We start from the raw sequence: 17,748 nt of genomic DNA, 5'->3' as shown, positions 1-17,748 counted from the left end.
AGCGCTTTTAAAGCTTCTCTTCTTTAAAATAAAAAACACTTTTGGATACACTGAAGCAGTAAATTATTATTAATCAGACGTAGTGGAGACCTTCCTGCACTACAGCACCACTGTAAAGGCAGATGAGGGACTCCTGCACCTGCCTTCCTCTCTTTTAACCAAAGTACAATACTCTGGCAGACATAAAGGAGAGAATATAGGACTTTATTCTACCCACATAATGAAAGCAGACAGCACAGATGTGTGATTAAATATGTTCCAACTCATAATGTCATTTTTAGGCTGTATTTATTAGCTTCTAAAACTGACTTTTATTTGTTCATATAATGAAGGCAGGAATGTTTTGTTTGACACTGGCTTTATCTGCAGTCAGAGGTCATCAGAGGATGCACAGCCTCATGAACTCAATCTCCATATTTAGCTAATGTCATGAGGAAGATATGGAGCGAGAGTCCGATCTGTGACTGGATCACGGCCAGCAGGGCGTCTTCTGGTGCTTTCATGTGGGAAACAGCCCTCATGAAGAACAGACAGACAATGAGGGAGGAAATATCTAAATATAATGTGGATCAAGAAGTAAAGGAAACATGACACACCCACATGCATCATATCTGTCTCTGGAACAAAGGTAATGGGAGCTAAGCAGACAAGTGAGGCTGAAAACAGTGTGAGGAGAAAATAAGGCCACGCTGCCTTCAGTGAAACGCTAAAGATGGGATGCTAATGTCCACTATCTCAAGTTTTAGCTCATCGTAACACAAAGAAAAGCGTGTAGTGATACATTTAAGTAAATAGAAATAATAATAAGAAAAAATGTAAGAAACAAGCAATTGGCAGGTCTTCATTTGGAGGTTTGTTTTTTCATTAGCAAGCAAGTAACTATGCAATTAATGCTAACAGCATTGAAATCAGCTAGGACAGCAAGTGTTCAATTAGACTTAACGTAGTTAATTTGAACACTGTTACATTTGAGAAGGAATAAAATTGCTTAAAAATAATGACACCTTTATGTAATCGGGTAATAAATTACAGAAAATCTCATTTTGTGCTCTAACAAGCATGCCTCTGTTAACACTTTGTGGACTGCCTGCCTAAAGTCTGTGACTGTGACTCATGCATACTTCCTGCATGAAGCTCTGAAAATGGACGCATTGTTTACACATGAAGCTCTCAGGTGAGTTTAAACAGAAACAGAAAGGCATGACTGAGGCATTACACTGATTTTATCATTCACAAAAACAAAATCATAATCTGGTAAATATGTGGAAAGAGTTCATGTTGCACTCTGCAAGTCTTTCGCTGCACAACTGCTTTACTATATAATCTGTTACCCACAGCAGTGGGGGGACTAACACCCTATAAATCCCTGTATATACTTAATAAAGCATGAAGTTCTGCTATTACTACCAAACAAACATGACTTTGTTACTTCCGTGTGTGTTCATCCTACTTTTATGCATGAGTAAGTCTTATGTTTAAACTATAAAGCTATAAAACTGTCACAATAAACCCGTTTACCTGCATTGAAAGCTTACAGTGTCCACAATGTTTTTTGTTTTTTTTTATTAAATAACATTTTAACTGCAGACACTTTATGCCCCCTTAGTACTGGTACAGTCCGTGTGATGTCCATCCCTGGTGAACTGAGTCTGATGAGAGTAAAACGCTGTTTGAAGTGGTTTTTAATAGTGCCCTAACCTGGATCGCTCTGATTGGCTGATCCTGGTCCAATCAATAGCTGCTGTCCCGACCCTTCCGTACATCCACACAGTCTCATTTAGCGCACACATAGCGGAACACGGTAAGTGGCTTGTGTAGCTTTTACCCCTGAGTAGAATTAGTGATTTGAAAGCTAATTATCCATAATGTGGTTTCATTGGTTTATTGATTAGTCCCTGTGTATTTGTTTGTCTCTGTTAAGACACTGAAATCACTCCTGGCTAAACAGTAGTGAAATAAATCTTGTGGGTAAAATAGCTTAGCTTACAAGCTAACTTAGAAGACTGAAGTGAGGAGCTAACGTCAGCTAATGACTAACTAACGAGTTGTCGATACAAACATGGGTTGCTTGTAAAGTAAATTAATTTCCGATTGTATCTCATTTGTCTTAACATATATAATAGTTTATCCACTCGATAGCGTAAACCGAAGTAATGATAGCCTAAACCGTAGAGGAAATGTAAAACGAGGTTTGAGAGTTCAGCCTAATGCTAACTGGCTGGCTAACTTATTAGCCCACTGTGTTAGCTAAACAGTTTGGGGAAACGTTTAGCCACCTGAAAATGAACTTTAGTGTTTGTCAGCCAGGAGCTAACATTAAACTGTGAGCTCCGCCGTATTTCTCGGCCAAGTCGACGGCAGTTAACGTGGGGTTTGTACTGCACAGCTCGCCGTATCTTTCCCAGGCTTCCACCCAATAACGTCAGCTAGCATTTACAAGAATTCGCTAGCTTAATGCTAACTTTTGAGTTGTCAAGCTTAGGTAGTCGCAAAGAAGCTACTTCTAAGAATCCTCCACATACTTTCAAATTTAGGATTAAATCCACATATAATTTATGTCAACCCGTTACTCTGCCATAATTCTACTGGTTATTTTAAACGGTTAACAGTCTTTTGCATGGAGAAACTAATAGCCACACCCTTCCTTTCGAAACTAACTACGTTTTAAGTTCTTGCAAGTTCATCTTAATTTCCCGTATCAAATGCCAAGAGTGTGTTTAGAATATAAAGTTGTACTTTTATATGATGTCTACTCTTTTAAGGGTTTATCTACTAGCACTAGGTAGAAGTTTGCACTTTAGATAATCTAAAAACAACATTTCCCCTCCTGGCACTGACACATGATACAAGATTTTCTGTGTTGAACTGAGGAGCAGCTAGAGTCGCTTGGTTACCTTTATCAGGCTCGGAGCCAGAACATGTTTAGACCAGTATTATATTACTGTCTTTTTTTTTAGGAATTCAGTTTTGTTTTTTTAATCTAATGTGACAACACACCTCTACTTAGAGTAGCAACGATAATGTATTCTGATTCATCTGTGCATGTGTCTGCCTTTCTAATCAATAAAACTAAATGTTTAGCTTATTTAAGCCATGTATGTTGTTATTATTATGTAGGTCTAACATGAATGTTTTTGTGGTTTCATTTAGGGCCACTCCTCTGTCTGAACATTTTGGGGCAGCCTTGCTTTCGTGGCTCCCAAGCAACACTCAGCACCTTCCTGTTGACATCAGTGTACCTGAGGATCTGTTGGCGCCCCCCTCCCCAGATGTAGAGGGAGTTGTCCTCTGCAGCAGCCGTGTACACAGTGAGTTCAAAGCTGATTGGTTTTCTTAAATTGAGCAAAGAACACTTCTTGAGTTTATTGTAAACGTTGATAAATGCTTGCTACTTCAAAGCCAGGAAAAATTCATGAGTAGGATTGGTGAAGGTTGTCGGCTTGAGTGCCCCGTGTTTGAGTCCAGTCTCATATCTAATCAGCCAGAGCCTTAGGTTTCTTATCTGATGTCAAGGCTTTGAGGCCGATTTTGCGACACCCACATAAATTTACATGTTAAGGAGTATGAAATGTCTTTATGTTCAGTTTTGTTCAGGCACACGCTGCTGTCACCTCTAGGTGCATCCCCCCCTCCCTGCAGTAATGATTGCAGTGCAGTGGTCATGCATGCACCCTCTGATCTCTATGTTCTGTTTGTGTGGCGTACTTGAGTAGAGGAGGGTCATTACAATGGCTCTTTGTAGCATGCCTAGCTCACACTGTGGGTTTCTGGTGCTGCTTCATACATTGTAGTTAGAATTGCAAATGCCATTCGAGTGTGACAGAGTGGTTTTTGTATTGTTTGTCTCAACGTTTGACAAAGGTCCCACAGACCTAGAATAATTAGTAGATTCAAAGAGGTTCTTAAATGAGATTTCACAGTGCATCACCCCCTCTTTGACATTAATACATCAGAGTAACATTTGCATTTGATAATGGTATTTAAAATGTGTTTTTCTGAAGCACTTCTTAAAACTTTTGAATACATTGATTGTAATGGGTGTCATGTGGTTATTTGCTTTTTAATGAATATTCGTTTATATTATTGCTCAACTTCACCATAAAGTAAAATCATATCTGTCAAGGTACACAGGAAATCAGGCAGATCTGCTGAAGGTTTTCTCAGAAATGACATATGAAACCTAGAGGCTCGATATATCTGATGATCAAATATTTTTTAATGGTGTAAAAAGTTGCATTTTGCATTCATAATTAGAATGTGTCAGTGTGAACAGAAGTGCGGTCAGGGATCAATAATGTCAGTGTTAATCTTAAACACGTTCATGGCTGTTTCAGTGCTCCTCACTGCCGATATGTTCTAGGCCACACACGCTGTCTAAACTGTGTCAGGCTGATGAAGCTGATGATGGGTCATTCTCCGTGGCCTGTCCTCTGTATTGTAATGAGATGAAGTTATTTGTGGCACTTGATTTCCTGCCTCTTTGACTGCACTTTTCTGAGTCTACCTTCATGTAAATGCTGCTCCGTGAGGCGGTCTTGTCTGAATTTCCAGAGTTAAGCAGCCAGTCTATGATGTTCGCGTCGCTTTTCTTTCTTTCTCTTTTTAAAGTGGTGACGCCCCTATCATCATGACAGCTGAAGTCCCTCGGCAGTGGGTGTGAAACGGAGGTCATTTTTGGGCGGAGGAGTGAGGTTTCCGTCTGCTGAAGTCTTACAGTTGTAGATACTGTACTGACATCAGAGCAGTAAATAGACTAATGAGCAGTGATGCCCTGTGGCTTTTTTAAGTGTCAGATTTTAAAGTGAAATATTGAATCAGCCGTTGAACTGTGGATGAGGCCATTTCAGCGAGGTTATTGAAATGATTACCAGTGATTCTCAGAGGTTTTCCTTTGCATAGGCTAATTTGAATTGCCACACAGTGATCCACTGTCTCACATTATCGCCCTTCCTCTGTTCTTTCACAGATTCTTGTGCTGTCCAGTGAAGTTGCCCACCATGCGTGAGTACAAGCTAGTGGTGCTGGGATCAGGAGGCGTGGGAAAATCTGCACTGGTGAGTGATGAGTGCAGCTCAGGGCTGGAACTCGATCAAGATATTTATTACACTTACGTATTAAAATAGTCATTTAGATCATCAGATTGTTGGGTTTGGTTATATTTTATTTTGGGTGCATCACATAATAAATACTTATCTTTACACCGCAATGCATTTCAGACACTTCATTACTACTAATTACTAACCCCAATATGACCACTAAGTTATTGTTGTTATGATTGTATTAAAGGTTTTAGTGACTCTTTGATTGATGTTGTACTACATCCCCTCTCCCTCCTTTTGTCCGCTGCAGACAGTCCAGTTTGTGCAAGGCATTTTTGTGGAGAAATATGACCCCACAATAGAAGACTCCTACAGAAAGGTATGATGAGAAACGCATGTTGAAAGCAAGTTGCTTCTGTATACACAAAGGCCTTCATCTGTCTCACAAACATGCACCTGCTTGTTTTACTCCACCAGCAAGTTGAGGTCGATGGTCAGCAATGTATGCTTGAAATCCTGGACACAGCTGGAACAGTAAGTCCAGTCCAACACAGGTGGAGAGTTAAGTGTCAAGGTTAACAGACTGCTGATGGCCGTTCTGTCTGTCCTGGTTCTGTAGGAACAGTTCACAGCTATGAGGGACCTGTACATGAAGAACGGTCAAGGCTTTGCATTGGTCTACTCCATCACGGCACAGTCAACATTTAATGACCTACAGGACCTCCGGGAACAGATCCTGCGAGTAAAGGACACTGAGGATGTGAGTAAAACTCTTTTAAAACCATATAATTTGTTTATTTTTTTCCTCATTGATGATTATAATCAAGCAATAAAGTGATCGAGTATTCATTGTAGCATCGAGGAAGCATGAAACTCAACAACAAGCACACATACTATGGATTATTATGCCCTACATTGGTTTTATTATTGTTTAATCTGACTTTTAACTGATTCAGGAGCACTTTGCAAACATTTTCTGAAGCATGAAGTAAACATTGACCAAGTTCTTTAAGAGATGGTGACAAAGGGTTATTGATAAATGTCTAGAAGAAAGAAAAGTGCTAATAAAGCTTCCATCTTATCATACGAATATAAAGGTAGGACTAGATCAGAAGAAATTATTTGTAATTGGCAGATATGTATATCTATGTGTTCTTTGGACAGTGCTGATGTATGACTGTTTTAGGTGTAGCTGCTCATATCATTCTTCTGTTGAGACTTCAGTGCTAACCGGCAGTGTTTCTCCGTATAATCTGCCTGGGTCACCTCTCAGGCTCATCATTCCCTTATTAGAGTCGGCGCTGTGGGAGAGAGAAGGCAGAGCGAAGGGGGGGCAGGAACTTTGTGGCGGCGTGGAAATGTCAGAGCTGCTGTTAGATGCTATCTGCCATTTTCAGTCTTCATCTCTAAATGCAGAGAGAGGCTGTGTAGCATGCTGAGACTGAGCTTTACTTATTCATAGCAGGTTGCTTGACTGATCTGGGGATCTTGGTTAAGGTCTCAGTTTGCTGAGACAGTTTTTTGGCCAGAGTATGAAGAGAATGGCACATTAGCCAGTAGACATTGTGTATTTTATGGATATTTATCATGTAAGCACATCCTAACTTCCTAACTATAATGCTTAAAACGGCATTTTAATTTTTTTTGTTTCTGGAAAGATATAATTCTGTTTAAAGGTTAAATTATGCTGCACTCAATACGACTATGAGACAAGGCTGTTTAAACAAACATTAAACAAACATCCCCCTGCTGTGTGACTGCTACCTACAATAAACACTCTGGGTCAGAGCTTCACTTTTAAACTGTGACAGCGAAGTGTTATTGATCAGTCACACAGGATCGTAAAGAGGCTCTGAGGGCTTGTTTTGTGCCTTTCTGTTCCATCCCACCAGTCTGCTGCTCCTTCACTTGCTCTCACAGCATGGTTTCTTTGATAAAATGATAACCGCTCTTCTGTCTTTACTTTTATGATTTGTGCAGTTTGGATTTTGACATTTTGCTATTCCTAACCAATCAGGTGCCCATGATCTTAGTGGGAAACAAGTGCGACCTGGAGGATGAGCGCGTGGTCGGAAAGGAGCAGGGTCAGAACCTGGCCCGTCAGTGGAACAACTGTGCCTTTTTAGAGACTTCAGCTAAATCAAAGATCAATGTTAATGAGGTACGAACGAAACTGTATGTTTATTTTATTTAACATGTATTAATATTGATAAGTACATTGTGTGAATTTACCATAAGGACAACAAGTTCTGAACTTAAGTTAGCACCTTTGTTCTAAGTGTACTGATATTATTTATTTCCCCTAAGGCACTTCTATTTGGATCTTTCTATGCTTCTTACAGTATACTGGTAGCTGAAGCTAAATGTTAAGATGGTCGACTCTTCTCTGTTGTAGATTTTCTATGATCTGGTGCGGCAGATCAACAGAAAAACGCCGATGGAAAAGAAGAAGACAAAAAAGAAGTCAAGTTGCACACTGCTCTAAAATGCCCTCCCACGGTAACTCCAGGCCAGGTGAGTGGGTGTTAGAACAAAATTTGTTCCAGTCATTTGCAGGGTTCCTGCTGCTCTCTGCACGCTGGGTTGTCACTGAACATTTGGAGGTCTATTGCAACAATTATTTAGGTTATGTTATATATTTTAAATGCAAACCAAGTGAGCGGGTAGTTTCAAAAGTCTGGGTAAATGTCTCAGTCCTGAAACATCTCTTCTTGTTTATGGGTGTAAATCTTTTTGAATTCATTTTTGTAGTCTGTCACCACCATCCTCTGCTTCTAATTTTCTTTTTATGTTAAATCTGGAACTGTTATCCATTACATCCACTACTGAAAACCTTAATGTGTAAAACACAAACATTTTGGATTTCTCCTTTTTATGTAATCAAAGATGTTTTATGCATATTTCCTTAAGTTTGTCGAGTGTGCTGGCTCCACCTGCTGTCAGCGCTGTGGAACTGGTTAAAGTGTCCTGGTCCAGTTTCTACTGTGTATGCACTCCACTGGTCTTTACTATCAGCAGCGATTGTTTAGTCTTCTCCATTTGCCGTGGAAACTGGCCTCTAACTTAACTTGTGTCCCTGTGTTTTAATCAGATGTTCTGTTCTGTTGGTTGAAACAGTGAAAATGTGTTCCGGCCTTTTAAACTTAACTACGCCGCACAGAACTGAAACCTTTTACATAAATAACAGCAGACAGAGAAAAATTGGAAATGAGATGACTTACATGAATAATCACTCTCTCAGTCTCTGTAGCTTTCTGTAGTGATTCTTCCTGTTCATGCTGCCAGTTCAGGAAGCCATGTCTAATGCACTTGCACTGTAATTGATAAGGGAACAAAAATCTAGACTTCTTGGGGGCGTCTTTCAGAGTTACAATCCTCTAAGTATCAAGTCCCCTTTTTGTGTTGCGCAGCAGCTCAAACACAAAGGGATGGTTTTTGTTTCTAAGGATTGTAGCTGGTTTGTCTGACATTAACACTGTATGTGATGTTTGCTCCTGTTTTTATCTTAATTAAATGTTCTGACTTTACTTTTTTTGTTGTTGTTTCAGAAACTTGTAATGATTAACTGTTTCCCAATGGATCGTGCCAGCATTCCAAGTCCTCTCCACAGCATTTTGACAGAGAAACCTCACCACTTGCAAAATGGCAGGAGACGGCACATACTCTCAAGATACTCTGTTCTGCTTTTTAATGGCAAAGAAATCCACCTCTTCTTTTGTATCGTCAGCCTTTTTTTTTCTCTTCTCCAAGGTGTCTTTCTTTTGGAAACATCAGTGTAAAAGAGGAGGTGCATTTAAATCCGTATATGGGAACTAAAACGTTTTATTAAAAGTAACATCGATCTTTGGCATATTGTGACAATACTTTTGCAAAAGAAATCATGTGAAATGTTGGTCTTGTCGTACATTTCTGCACTAACAGTGTCAATGAAGATGCATCATTGTCCATAAGTTACTTGCTCCTACTTACAAGGATGTGTATTGATAACATCTTTCCTAAGTGACTTTGTTTTATATTGAGAGCTGCAGGCCTTCCATATTTTCCATAATATATTCTACTTCCATTTTTGCATAATAAAGCTAAGGAAATTAGTATTTTATAGACTGATGGGGGGAAATGGTTTGTTCTGATTTGTGTCTTGAGGCTGAAAATATATTGTACTAAACCAACTCTAATATTGCTTCTTGTGTTACCCTGTCACAGATGATTTTCCAGCTTTTATGAATGATTAAATTTTAGTACATTTTCATTATTTTTGGTCTCTTTTTTTTTACCCTCATTGTTAAATGTTTGTCAGCATGAGTTAAGGCTGCACTGTGTGAATACTTCTTGTATTAATAATGGTTTTCTGTGCTTTCTCCTCAGCAGCAGATGCCGGTAATGTATTGCTAGATTTGGTTTCCTACGACACAAATACAATAGTGAGTGGATCGATTTCTCCAACAGAGCGAGCTGGAATTGTAACTAGAGTGTTTCCTGTTGGCAGAAATGCTCACTTCAGCCAAAGTCACAGGAGGAGTTTTTGGCAGTGAAGGTTCGAGCCAAGAGAGGAAGCAGCGGGGGAAAGAGGAACCAAAACCCCAGAGTCTCAGCAGCTGACTGGGTGTGAGGTGAAGACACAAAAAAACAAAAACAAAAAACCTCAATAGGAGCTGATGGTGAAAAGGCAGAGGAGGCTCAGCTGCATCACCTCAGGCCTCTTTCACACTGAAATAGTAGAAATGATATGGATACAAAAAAGTATTGAATGATGTTGGATTTGGCACATTGTGCAGCTATTGTCCATTTTTTTTGTCAGATACCAAAACAGACAGATGAGAACACCAAGTGGAGGCAGATAAGTAGAGACTCCACTGTCCCAGTGTGAGGAGGTGCTGTACCGCTGTCTGCCAGGTGGATGTATGTTACCTGAGGCGGAGGCTTGATCTGTAGGTTAGGAGCCCCCCAAACCAAAATGTATAAAAAGTTACAAGGAGCTGAATGCAGCAAACATTCACATTCAGAGAATTCATTCACAGGTTAATAATGGGAGCAGTGCAGGAGTGATAACTTCACATGTTGATGGGATATTTTCTGCTGAAATGTGACTTTTAATGACTTGCACTATGTTTTATTTGTGTTGAGGATCTGGATACTTGTTACAGTTCTGAGTGCAGGAGGGTTTCTGTGCGGAATATAATCCAGAATACCCTCAGGCTGTAGATGAAGCCCCTCTACCTTTGACGCATCACATCAGACCCACAGCGTTTATGTATTTAATCTCATTTTTTATATATAATCAGCGCTGATTGATGGGCAGCGGTGACTCCCATCTCTCTCACCAACCCTGGCCCTCCTCCCTGCCTCCTTTCCCCTCCCTCTTCCAGCACGCATGCATACAGACCGACAGGCTACGCGACCCCCCTCCCCCCCTTCCATCATTTTCCCATCTCTTACTCACTCTCTTCCCTACAACAAACATGGCCGCGAAATCTGATGGTGCACCCGTCTCTCTACGAAACGAAATCCCACCCGAGTGTCCTTCCAGGTCCGACCCGCGGCCTCCCCAGCGCCGACCCAACGAGCAGCGCTACTCCCTCCAGGACTGCTGCTGGACGCTGTGCGCCCTTTTGGTCTTCTTCTCGGACGGGGCCTCAGACCTGTGGCTGGCCGCCGACTACTACCTAAGGAGGGACTACTGGTTCTTTGCACTGACTCTGGTCTTTGTGATAGTCCCATCCGTAGTCGTGCAAGTGTTGAGTTTCCGATGGTTCGCCTACGATTTCGCGGAAACCGTCGAGAGCGGCACGGCCGCTGCAGCCGTGGTCGCGGCGTCCGGAGCGGAAGAGAGGGACTTCAGCACCAAGGACAGCGGCGAGCGGGGCGCTGGCCGCACTGCCGCGGCCGGGGTGCTGCCGGGGCCGGGCACCGGGGGAGGCGCCCGGGGCTGCTGCAGAGCCTTCATGTGGCTCTTTCAGGCCATCATTCACATCTTTCAGCTGGCACAGGTCTGGAGGTAAGCCTGAATACTGGTTAGGGTGTTCTGAGAGGAGGGGGACAGTACACCTTCTGCCTTTGTGTATGTCTGTTGTGTGTGTGTGTGTGTGTGTGTGTGTGTGTCTGCACACATCCTTCAAAACCCAGCATCATCCACAGTGGTTATGAAACCTAATCATTCAGAATGACTGTGCCCAAAATGCCAGAATATCTTTTTGTTTTGTTTGATGTCTCTCTCAGGCTGGAAAAAAGGGAGAATTAGACTCCACCCACGCCACCCCCAGCCCCTTGACAGGCTTTTAGGTCAACCATCTCTCAGCAATCATCAACTCATCCACACCAATTCCCTTATATAGAAAAATATGAAAACTTCTGCTTGTCTTTGGGGGTTTGTGTAAGAAGGCTGCTCGGGAAGATAAATAGTCATAAATGTCTTGAGGGTTGCTTCATATTTGCAGTGATGTGTGTACTTGTCTGTCTGTAACAGTCAAGTGTATTTTCAGTTCTTAGCTTGAGGCTCTTGCTTTAAAAACTCACATTCTTGACTTTCCCAGCAGATCCATATTTAAGATTGTTTGAGTTCCAGCGTGTTTGATTACCGGACAAGCCAGTGTACACTTTGGCATTACTCTCACATGGATGGCAGTGGGTCTGTAGGTCAGCTGCTCAGTCAGTGATGGTGAGCCGGTGCTCAAGCTTAGAGTGCTCTGATAGTTTTTGACAGGTTTGAACTGCTGCCAGCCAGGAGAAGTCATTCAGCTGAACCGTGGTGGGAGGAGAGTTCACAGTCAAAGGCGAGACACGTCAGGGTGTTACAGAAAGGCAAATTATGTGAAGTCATGAAATCAGATGCAAGTCAATCACTTGATTTATCTGAGGCATCATAATCTCTCTGTCTGTGTCTGTCTTTGTGGCCTCTCTCTTCCTGGCTGCTTAGGCGGGCCTGTGGGTAATAAATATTGATTCCTTATTTCCTCCTGGAGGCTCTGTGCGTGTGTGAGAGTGTGTCCAGGAGCACATTAAAACATTCTGGCAGCACAGAATTACCGGTAATGCCATTAAAGCTGTTGTGTATGTTGTGTTCATTGCTTCTGCTCTGAGACCAGCGTGTCTGCACATTAAGAGGATTACCGCTGTGTGTTTCACCCTCAGCCGTTAACTCAGGAATGATCCGTCACTGATACACATGGCAGTCAGGTGAACCAGGATCAATTTGGGCCGGCCACCAGAATTAAATGTCAGTGCAGAGGACATGTGATATGTGGTTGTGTCACAGATGGAGCTGTGTGTGTGTGTGTGTGTCCTCCTGAGTGGCTGAGTGTTTGACCCTCATTACTGCACATATGCTCTATTTTCTCAGCGTGTTACATCCCAGGGCACACTGTGTGTAGCAGGGACCAGAACAAAAAAGGGTTACACTAACTCTCTTGTGGTTCAGTGGGCTTGTTGACATAGGGCTCTTCTGACCCTTCTCCCCGAGGCAATTACTGAGACATTTATAGCTTCAGTCCTCCGTGGCATCTAACTGTGTTTTCACACAGTTAGATGCCACTCAATCATTTACACACTTTATATTTGTGTAGCACAAACAGGATATGTTTGCATAGCACACACATATGAACCCGTGTGTGTACAAAAGTATGTGTGTTGGTTATATAAGGTCATTGAGACAGGGGTGGTATACATGTCAGCAAAGCTCAAGAGTTCAACAAGGGATTTACTGCAAGGTCCTTTCCCCCCCATTAACCTTCAAGCATTTAGTTTTCTTTCTGCAGTCCACCATGTTTTTCTCTTTCTACAGACTTTTGACTTATTTTATTTGAAGGCAGACTGCCGACAAGCTCTGCACAACTCCCTCTGATGCCTGCACTAAAATTATAACCACAGAGCTGCTTAGTTCAGTTTCAGTCTAATCTAAATCCCAGAAGAGGAAGTAACCAGCTTTTTGGCAAGAACTACTGACAGATCCCAGAATTTGGAATAATGAGTTATGACTTCTGAGAGGCTGTGTTTGATGTCCACAAGTTTTTGAAGTATTTAAATACTTTTTCAGTGTCACTTCTTTCAACTAAACCCACTGCACTGGTGAATGTTTCTGACACACAGGTACGTCCACGCCTTGTATCTGGGTGTGCAGAGCCGCTGGCACGGAGACCCCGAGCGGCGTCACTATTACTGGCGCATGATGTTTGAGAGCGCTGATATCAGCATGCTGCGTCTGCTCGAGTCTTTCCTGAAGAGCGCCCCTCAGCTGGTGCTGCAGCTCAGCATCATGATCCAGGCCAGTCAGGTGCTGCCCCTACAGGGTGAGTGCTCCAAAAATGACCAATCACCACAGCCACCATCAGCATGTCAGAGCTAACCCATCACAACAGTCAATCACCCGTCTACAGCCCACACTGATGATGAGTCACTTGCCTCTGTCAGACCCCCACAGAGCCGAGGAAATGTGAATTCTTTCTGTGCTAAATGGTGTAACAGTTTCCCCACAGCCATTTCCATCCCAGCTAGCTTCTCTTGCTAAATCTTTCTCTTCCTCCCTCTCCTCCATGGTTTCCCCAGGGCTTTCAGCTTCTGCCTCGCTGATATCCCTCGCCTGGATGATCTCCTCCTATCAGAAAGTCCTGAGGGACTCCCGTGACGATAAGCTACCCATGACCTACAAGGCTGTCATAGTTCAGATTCTGTGGCACTTATTCACCATCGGAGCTCGCACGCTGGCCTTCGCCCTGTTTGCCTCGGTGTTCCAGCTTTACTTTGGCATCTTTATCGTGGCGCACTGGTGCATCATGACATTTTGGATAATTCAAGGTGAAACAGACTTTTGCATGTCCAAATGGGAGGAGATCATCTATAACATGATGGTGGGCATTGTGTATGTGTTCTGCTGGTTCAGCGTCAGAGAGGGGCGCACCCGCTGTAGAATGCTTATCTATAGCCTGACTGTGTTCATTGAAAACGTGGCGCTCACCACAGCATGGTACCTGTACCGCGGCCCTCGTTCTTCAGACTTCTATGCTGTCATCATGGTGTGCGTGGTGGCCAGCAGCTACGCTCTGGGCACCTTCTTCATGTTTGTGTATTACTGTCTGCTGCACCCTGATGGTTCAGTCTCAGGGTGGGGTTACATAGTGGAGAAGGAGGTGCCACTGGAGTCGCTGGCCTCCCCAGCTTCCAGCCTCCCCCCTGACTTGGTCAGCAGTCCCCCCAGGACCCTTCAGAGAACTAAAGGGTCAGACAGAGAGCAGGGGCTTGGGGTAGATGGAGATGTGTTTCAGGTACGACCGCCTCGGGGAGCTCAGGCTCTAGTGCCTAATCTCACACCCAGGACAGAAGGTCCCGTCATCAGAATAGACCTGCCCCGGAAGAAGTATCCTGCCTGGGATGCTCACTACATCGACCGCCGGCTGCGTAAAACCATCTTGGTGCTCGAGAGTGCCGCCCCAGTTACGCCAAGGATTCAGTACCGCTGCCTGGGCACACCCAAAGAAGTGATGGAGTACGAGACCACCGTGTAAAGTGTTGAAGATGCTGTAACTCAGCATGCTGCCATGTGGACACCCTGCCTTAAATAAAAATGGCAGGAGGATGACTCTAACTGAGCAGTCTGCTCAGCTCAGCTCCACACCTGTTCGATTGCTATCTGTACTGTCAGGCGTCAGCCACAAAGAAATGGGATGGAGGTGTAGTGTCTTTATTGTCTACAAAGACAGAATTCTGTGATATTGATGGTGCATATTTCGGTTGCTGTATCATTGCTCAGGTCAGGATGTGTCACCGGATGGTTTAGCCACAGAGCTCACTGTCTGGTGAACTTAGAGAGGAGCACAAGCAGGCGGAGAAGTGGAACTGTTGTCAATCAGAGGCATAAAGTCCTCCTCAGTGAAGGTGCTTCAGCACATACTCTCCAGGTGGTCGACAACAGAGACGAGCCTTCAACATGCATGATTGTTTATGGCAGCTAGAACAGAAATGTCACCGCTGAGCAGGTCAGGTGTTTAAAGGTGGGAAACTTGCACTGTAATTTTAAACACAATCTACAATAAACACACAACAGGTAGTGAGTTTCACAAACATCCATATATTCCATAGCTTTTCACTCATGTTGAAGGAGTCTCTGTGAAAATGATAAAGGCAGTTCAAAAGCAACATTTCAGTTGAATGTACAAACAGTTGAAAATGTGATTATTTGTGACAAGGCTTCAAGCATTTTCATGCCGTCAGTGGGATTTAAAACATTCCTGTGGTACCGTGTCTTTTGAGGTAAGCTAGAACAAAAAAAAAAGAGAGATTTGTGTGTGTTTACAAGCAATGTGTTATTTTTGGGACAGGCCATCACTATTACTACAACAAGATGCACCATCCTCCAGAATGTGTATGCACTGAACAATAGCTACATAATGAGTTACAATGCATTTACAGGATGTATTACATCGATAGGACGGCTGTATTTTCATATTGCATTCATTTTACATTAATACAAAAGCAACAAGACAGACATTGATTTACATGTAAATTACTGTACAATGAAGAAAAAGTTGCAGAGGGACAGCACTGTCTGTAATCGTACTGTATCCATACTTTGTTGTCTGAGAAATGTAAAAAAAAAAACAAAAAGAAAAAAACAAAAAGAGTTCCAGACTCCTGACAGAATAGCTTTGATATTATTGATGGTACTGGCATGTAGTACTTCTGGTAAGACTTAAATTTACAGGTCTGTTATTTCCTTATAATTATTGCTTATTTTTTCTTTTATTTCAAAAGTTATTTCTTTATTCATCAGCCACTAATAATTAGACTCAGACAGTTGCACTAGTTTAGGATTGAACTCACATTACTACTTGAACCCAATTTGTATTTTAATATTCAAACTATCACATGTATTTAGACAAATTACATAAAATGTAAGTACTTTGGCTTTTGCTTGGACCTGTAAATTCTAATTTTACCATTTGTCCTTTTATCAGGGGAGTTTTTTCTATAGGATAGTCACAAAAGGGAAATTTCTGAACCGTGTGTTTGTGTGTCTGTGTATGTATGTGCGTGTGAGCTCACATACCAGCATGAGTGTATGTGGGGTGAAAGAGTCATGCCAGGTGCATTTAAATTATTTAAAAACTGTGTCACAAAGATTTGACAGTTTTGTTGTAAACACTGTCGAGTCAGTTTTTTTTTCCAGAAGGCAGAAAACAAATTTACAAAAAAAAAAAAAGCCCACAGAGCACCGTTGCCACCCCTGCTGCAGTAAAACAAACAAAAAGCCAGAGAGGCTGCGATTATGGTGCTAACTGTCCATCACATAACAACCACGAGGTACCATAAAATGAGCTTGTTGTGGCAGGAGCTGGGGCGGGGCTGTACCTCGAACACAAAGCTAGAATCTAAAAGCCTTAAGCTGGTCATGCCAGACTGTTGCTGTTTAGAGCAAGAAAAAAAAAACAAGAACGTGAGGACAATTTCATTATGTTGTTGTTGCTAAAATAAAGAGCAATGTGTTTACCTGACTTTTGCTGATTGTGTTTTTACAAGCTGTGACCCAGTTGTGGGGCTGCATCCTGTGAGACCTGGATGCATGGGTTCTGTTGCCTAGCAACTTCAAAAAACTTTTAATTCACTGTTTGTAGTCCTGTTCGTAGAGTCCAGTGTGTCCCTTAATGAATCTTTCAATATCTATGTATCAGCCTTAAAAGCATGTGTGCAGAAGAGAGGGAGATAAAGAGACAGAGAGACAGTGAAGTAGATGCAGAGATGGATTGACACGTAGTTACAAGGAGCCTCATCGACAGATTGTTCTGATTATATGGCGACTTAATTCCATCAGTGGATCAGTGGATTAGCACTCTACTTGTCACTATTACCTACATCCACACTGGTCAGTGACCTCTCAGTACACAAATGTACGGCTTTCTCTAAGGCCGGGATAACAACAGGTGTTCACATACTACGTTCTTTGGCACACTGCTAGCATTGTAATTCTCCTGAGCTATGAAAGAAGAAACTGATTTATTGATTGTTCCCATTCAAAGGATGGAAAAGCTTTCAGACTTCAGCTTTCTGTTTCAAAGAAAGAGTTTCTCATGTTTGATATTTACACATCAGTAGGCAGTAAAACAAACTGTCCCATTAACTCCTATTGTAGTAAACACAGAGATTTGCCGGAGCAAATCTGTCTTCCACTGACTCTTTTACAAATGCTAAATAGATATCTGGGACTATTTTCTCAGAGAGATGTGAAAACATGTTCGGACACCACAGAGCACTTTTGCACAATTTGCCACAATGAATTAATAAATGACCACAACAACCACCAAAAGAAGACTTGATGTAAACCACATCCTATAAACTCATGGACACTTAGTTCATTTAGTATTAAGAGAAATATTTTTTAATAGTAGTTTCTGAGGTGTAATGGCCTTTTCAGGAAAAAAAATCAATTAAGATGCAGATTTACAAAATGATTGACTTTTTTAAAAAAGTCAAGTTGTATAAAATACAAAACAAATTCTCATTATATCATTATATGAAATGGAATTATGAAAAAAATCACATCATAATTCAACATAAATAAAAAATACCTTCTATTATGCATTTTCTTTGTTACATTTTTTCACTATTGTTTTTTATCCAATCAGATGCAACAGCTTGAATAATTAAAAAAATATCCAATCACAGACGAGGATTTAGTTTGGTCATATCTATGTGGCCAATCACCTTTTAGGAGGGCGGGGCTAGT

General features: G+C 42.0%; 2 protein-coding genes across 2 annotated transcripts; both read left to right on the top strand.

Moving 5' to 3' along the window:
- The first annotated feature begins 1,746 nt into the window (after positions 1–1,746).
- On the top strand, positions 1,747–9,291 carry rap1aa (RAP1A, member of RAS oncogene family a). The gene is made up of 9 exons (XM_028410949.1): positions 1,747–1,801; positions 3,151–3,308; positions 4,967–5,054; positions 5,350–5,418; positions 5,517–5,573; positions 5,659–5,799; positions 7,057–7,200; positions 7,435–7,553; positions 8,588–9,291. The coding sequence occupies exons 3-8, from the start codon at positions 4,998–5,000 to the stop codon at positions 7,522–7,524; spliced, it is 558 nt and encodes a 185-aa protein (XP_028266750.1). The 5' UTR covers positions 1,747–1,801; positions 3,151–3,308; positions 4,967–4,997; the 3' UTR covers positions 7,525–7,553; positions 8,588–9,291.
- Positions 9,292–10,498: 1,207 nt separating this feature from the next.
- Positions 10,499–14,693, top strand: xkr7a (XK related 7a). Its single transcript, XM_028410930.1, has 3 exons — positions 10,499–11,034; positions 13,122–13,321; positions 13,578–14,693. Exons 1-3 carry the CDS (start codon positions 10,499–10,501, stop codon positions 14,531–14,533), a joined length of 1,692 nt encoding a protein of 563 aa, XP_028266731.1. The 3' UTR covers positions 14,534–14,693.
- Positions 14,694–17,748: the final 3,055 nt, after the last annotated feature.

This window comes from Parambassis ranga, chromosome 7 (genome assembly GCF_900634625.1).
Source record: "Parambassis ranga chromosome 7, fParRan2.1, whole genome shotgun sequence".
Taxonomy (NCBI): Eukaryota; Metazoa; Chordata; class Actinopteri; family Ambassidae; genus Parambassis; species Parambassis ranga.
This window is presented reverse-complemented; position numbering and strand designations above follow the sequence as displayed.

What these genes read in the sequence shown, in the direction of transcription:
- rap1aa (XM_028410949.1), top strand. Translation starts at nt 4,998, where the DNA reads ATGCGTGAGTACAAGCTAGTGGTGCTGGGATCAGGAGGCGTGGGAAAA. An exon ending in GCGTGGGAAAATCTGCACTG is followed by an intron (nt 5,055 to 5,349) that starts GTGAGTGATGAG and finishes TGTCCGCTGCAG; the next exon opens with ACAGTCCAGTTTGTGCAAGG. An exon ending in TCCTGGACACAGCTGGAACA is followed by an intron (nt 5,574 to 5,658) that starts GTAAGTCCAGTC and finishes CTGGTTCTGTAG; the next exon opens with GAACAGTTCACAGCTATGAG.
- xkr7a (XM_028410930.1), top strand. Translation starts at nt 10,499, where the DNA reads ATGGCCGCGAAATCTGATGGTGCACCCGTCTCTCTACGAAACGAAATC. An exon ending in CAGCTGGCACAGGTCTGGAG is followed by an intron (nt 11,035 to 13,121) that starts GTAAGCCTGAAT and finishes TCTGACACACAG; the next exon opens with GTACGTCCACGCCTTGTATC. An exon ending in TCAGGTGCTGCCCCTACAGG is followed by an intron (nt 13,322 to 13,577) that starts GTGAGTGCTCCA and finishes TGGTTTCCCCAG; the next exon opens with GGCTTTCAGCTTCTGCCTCG.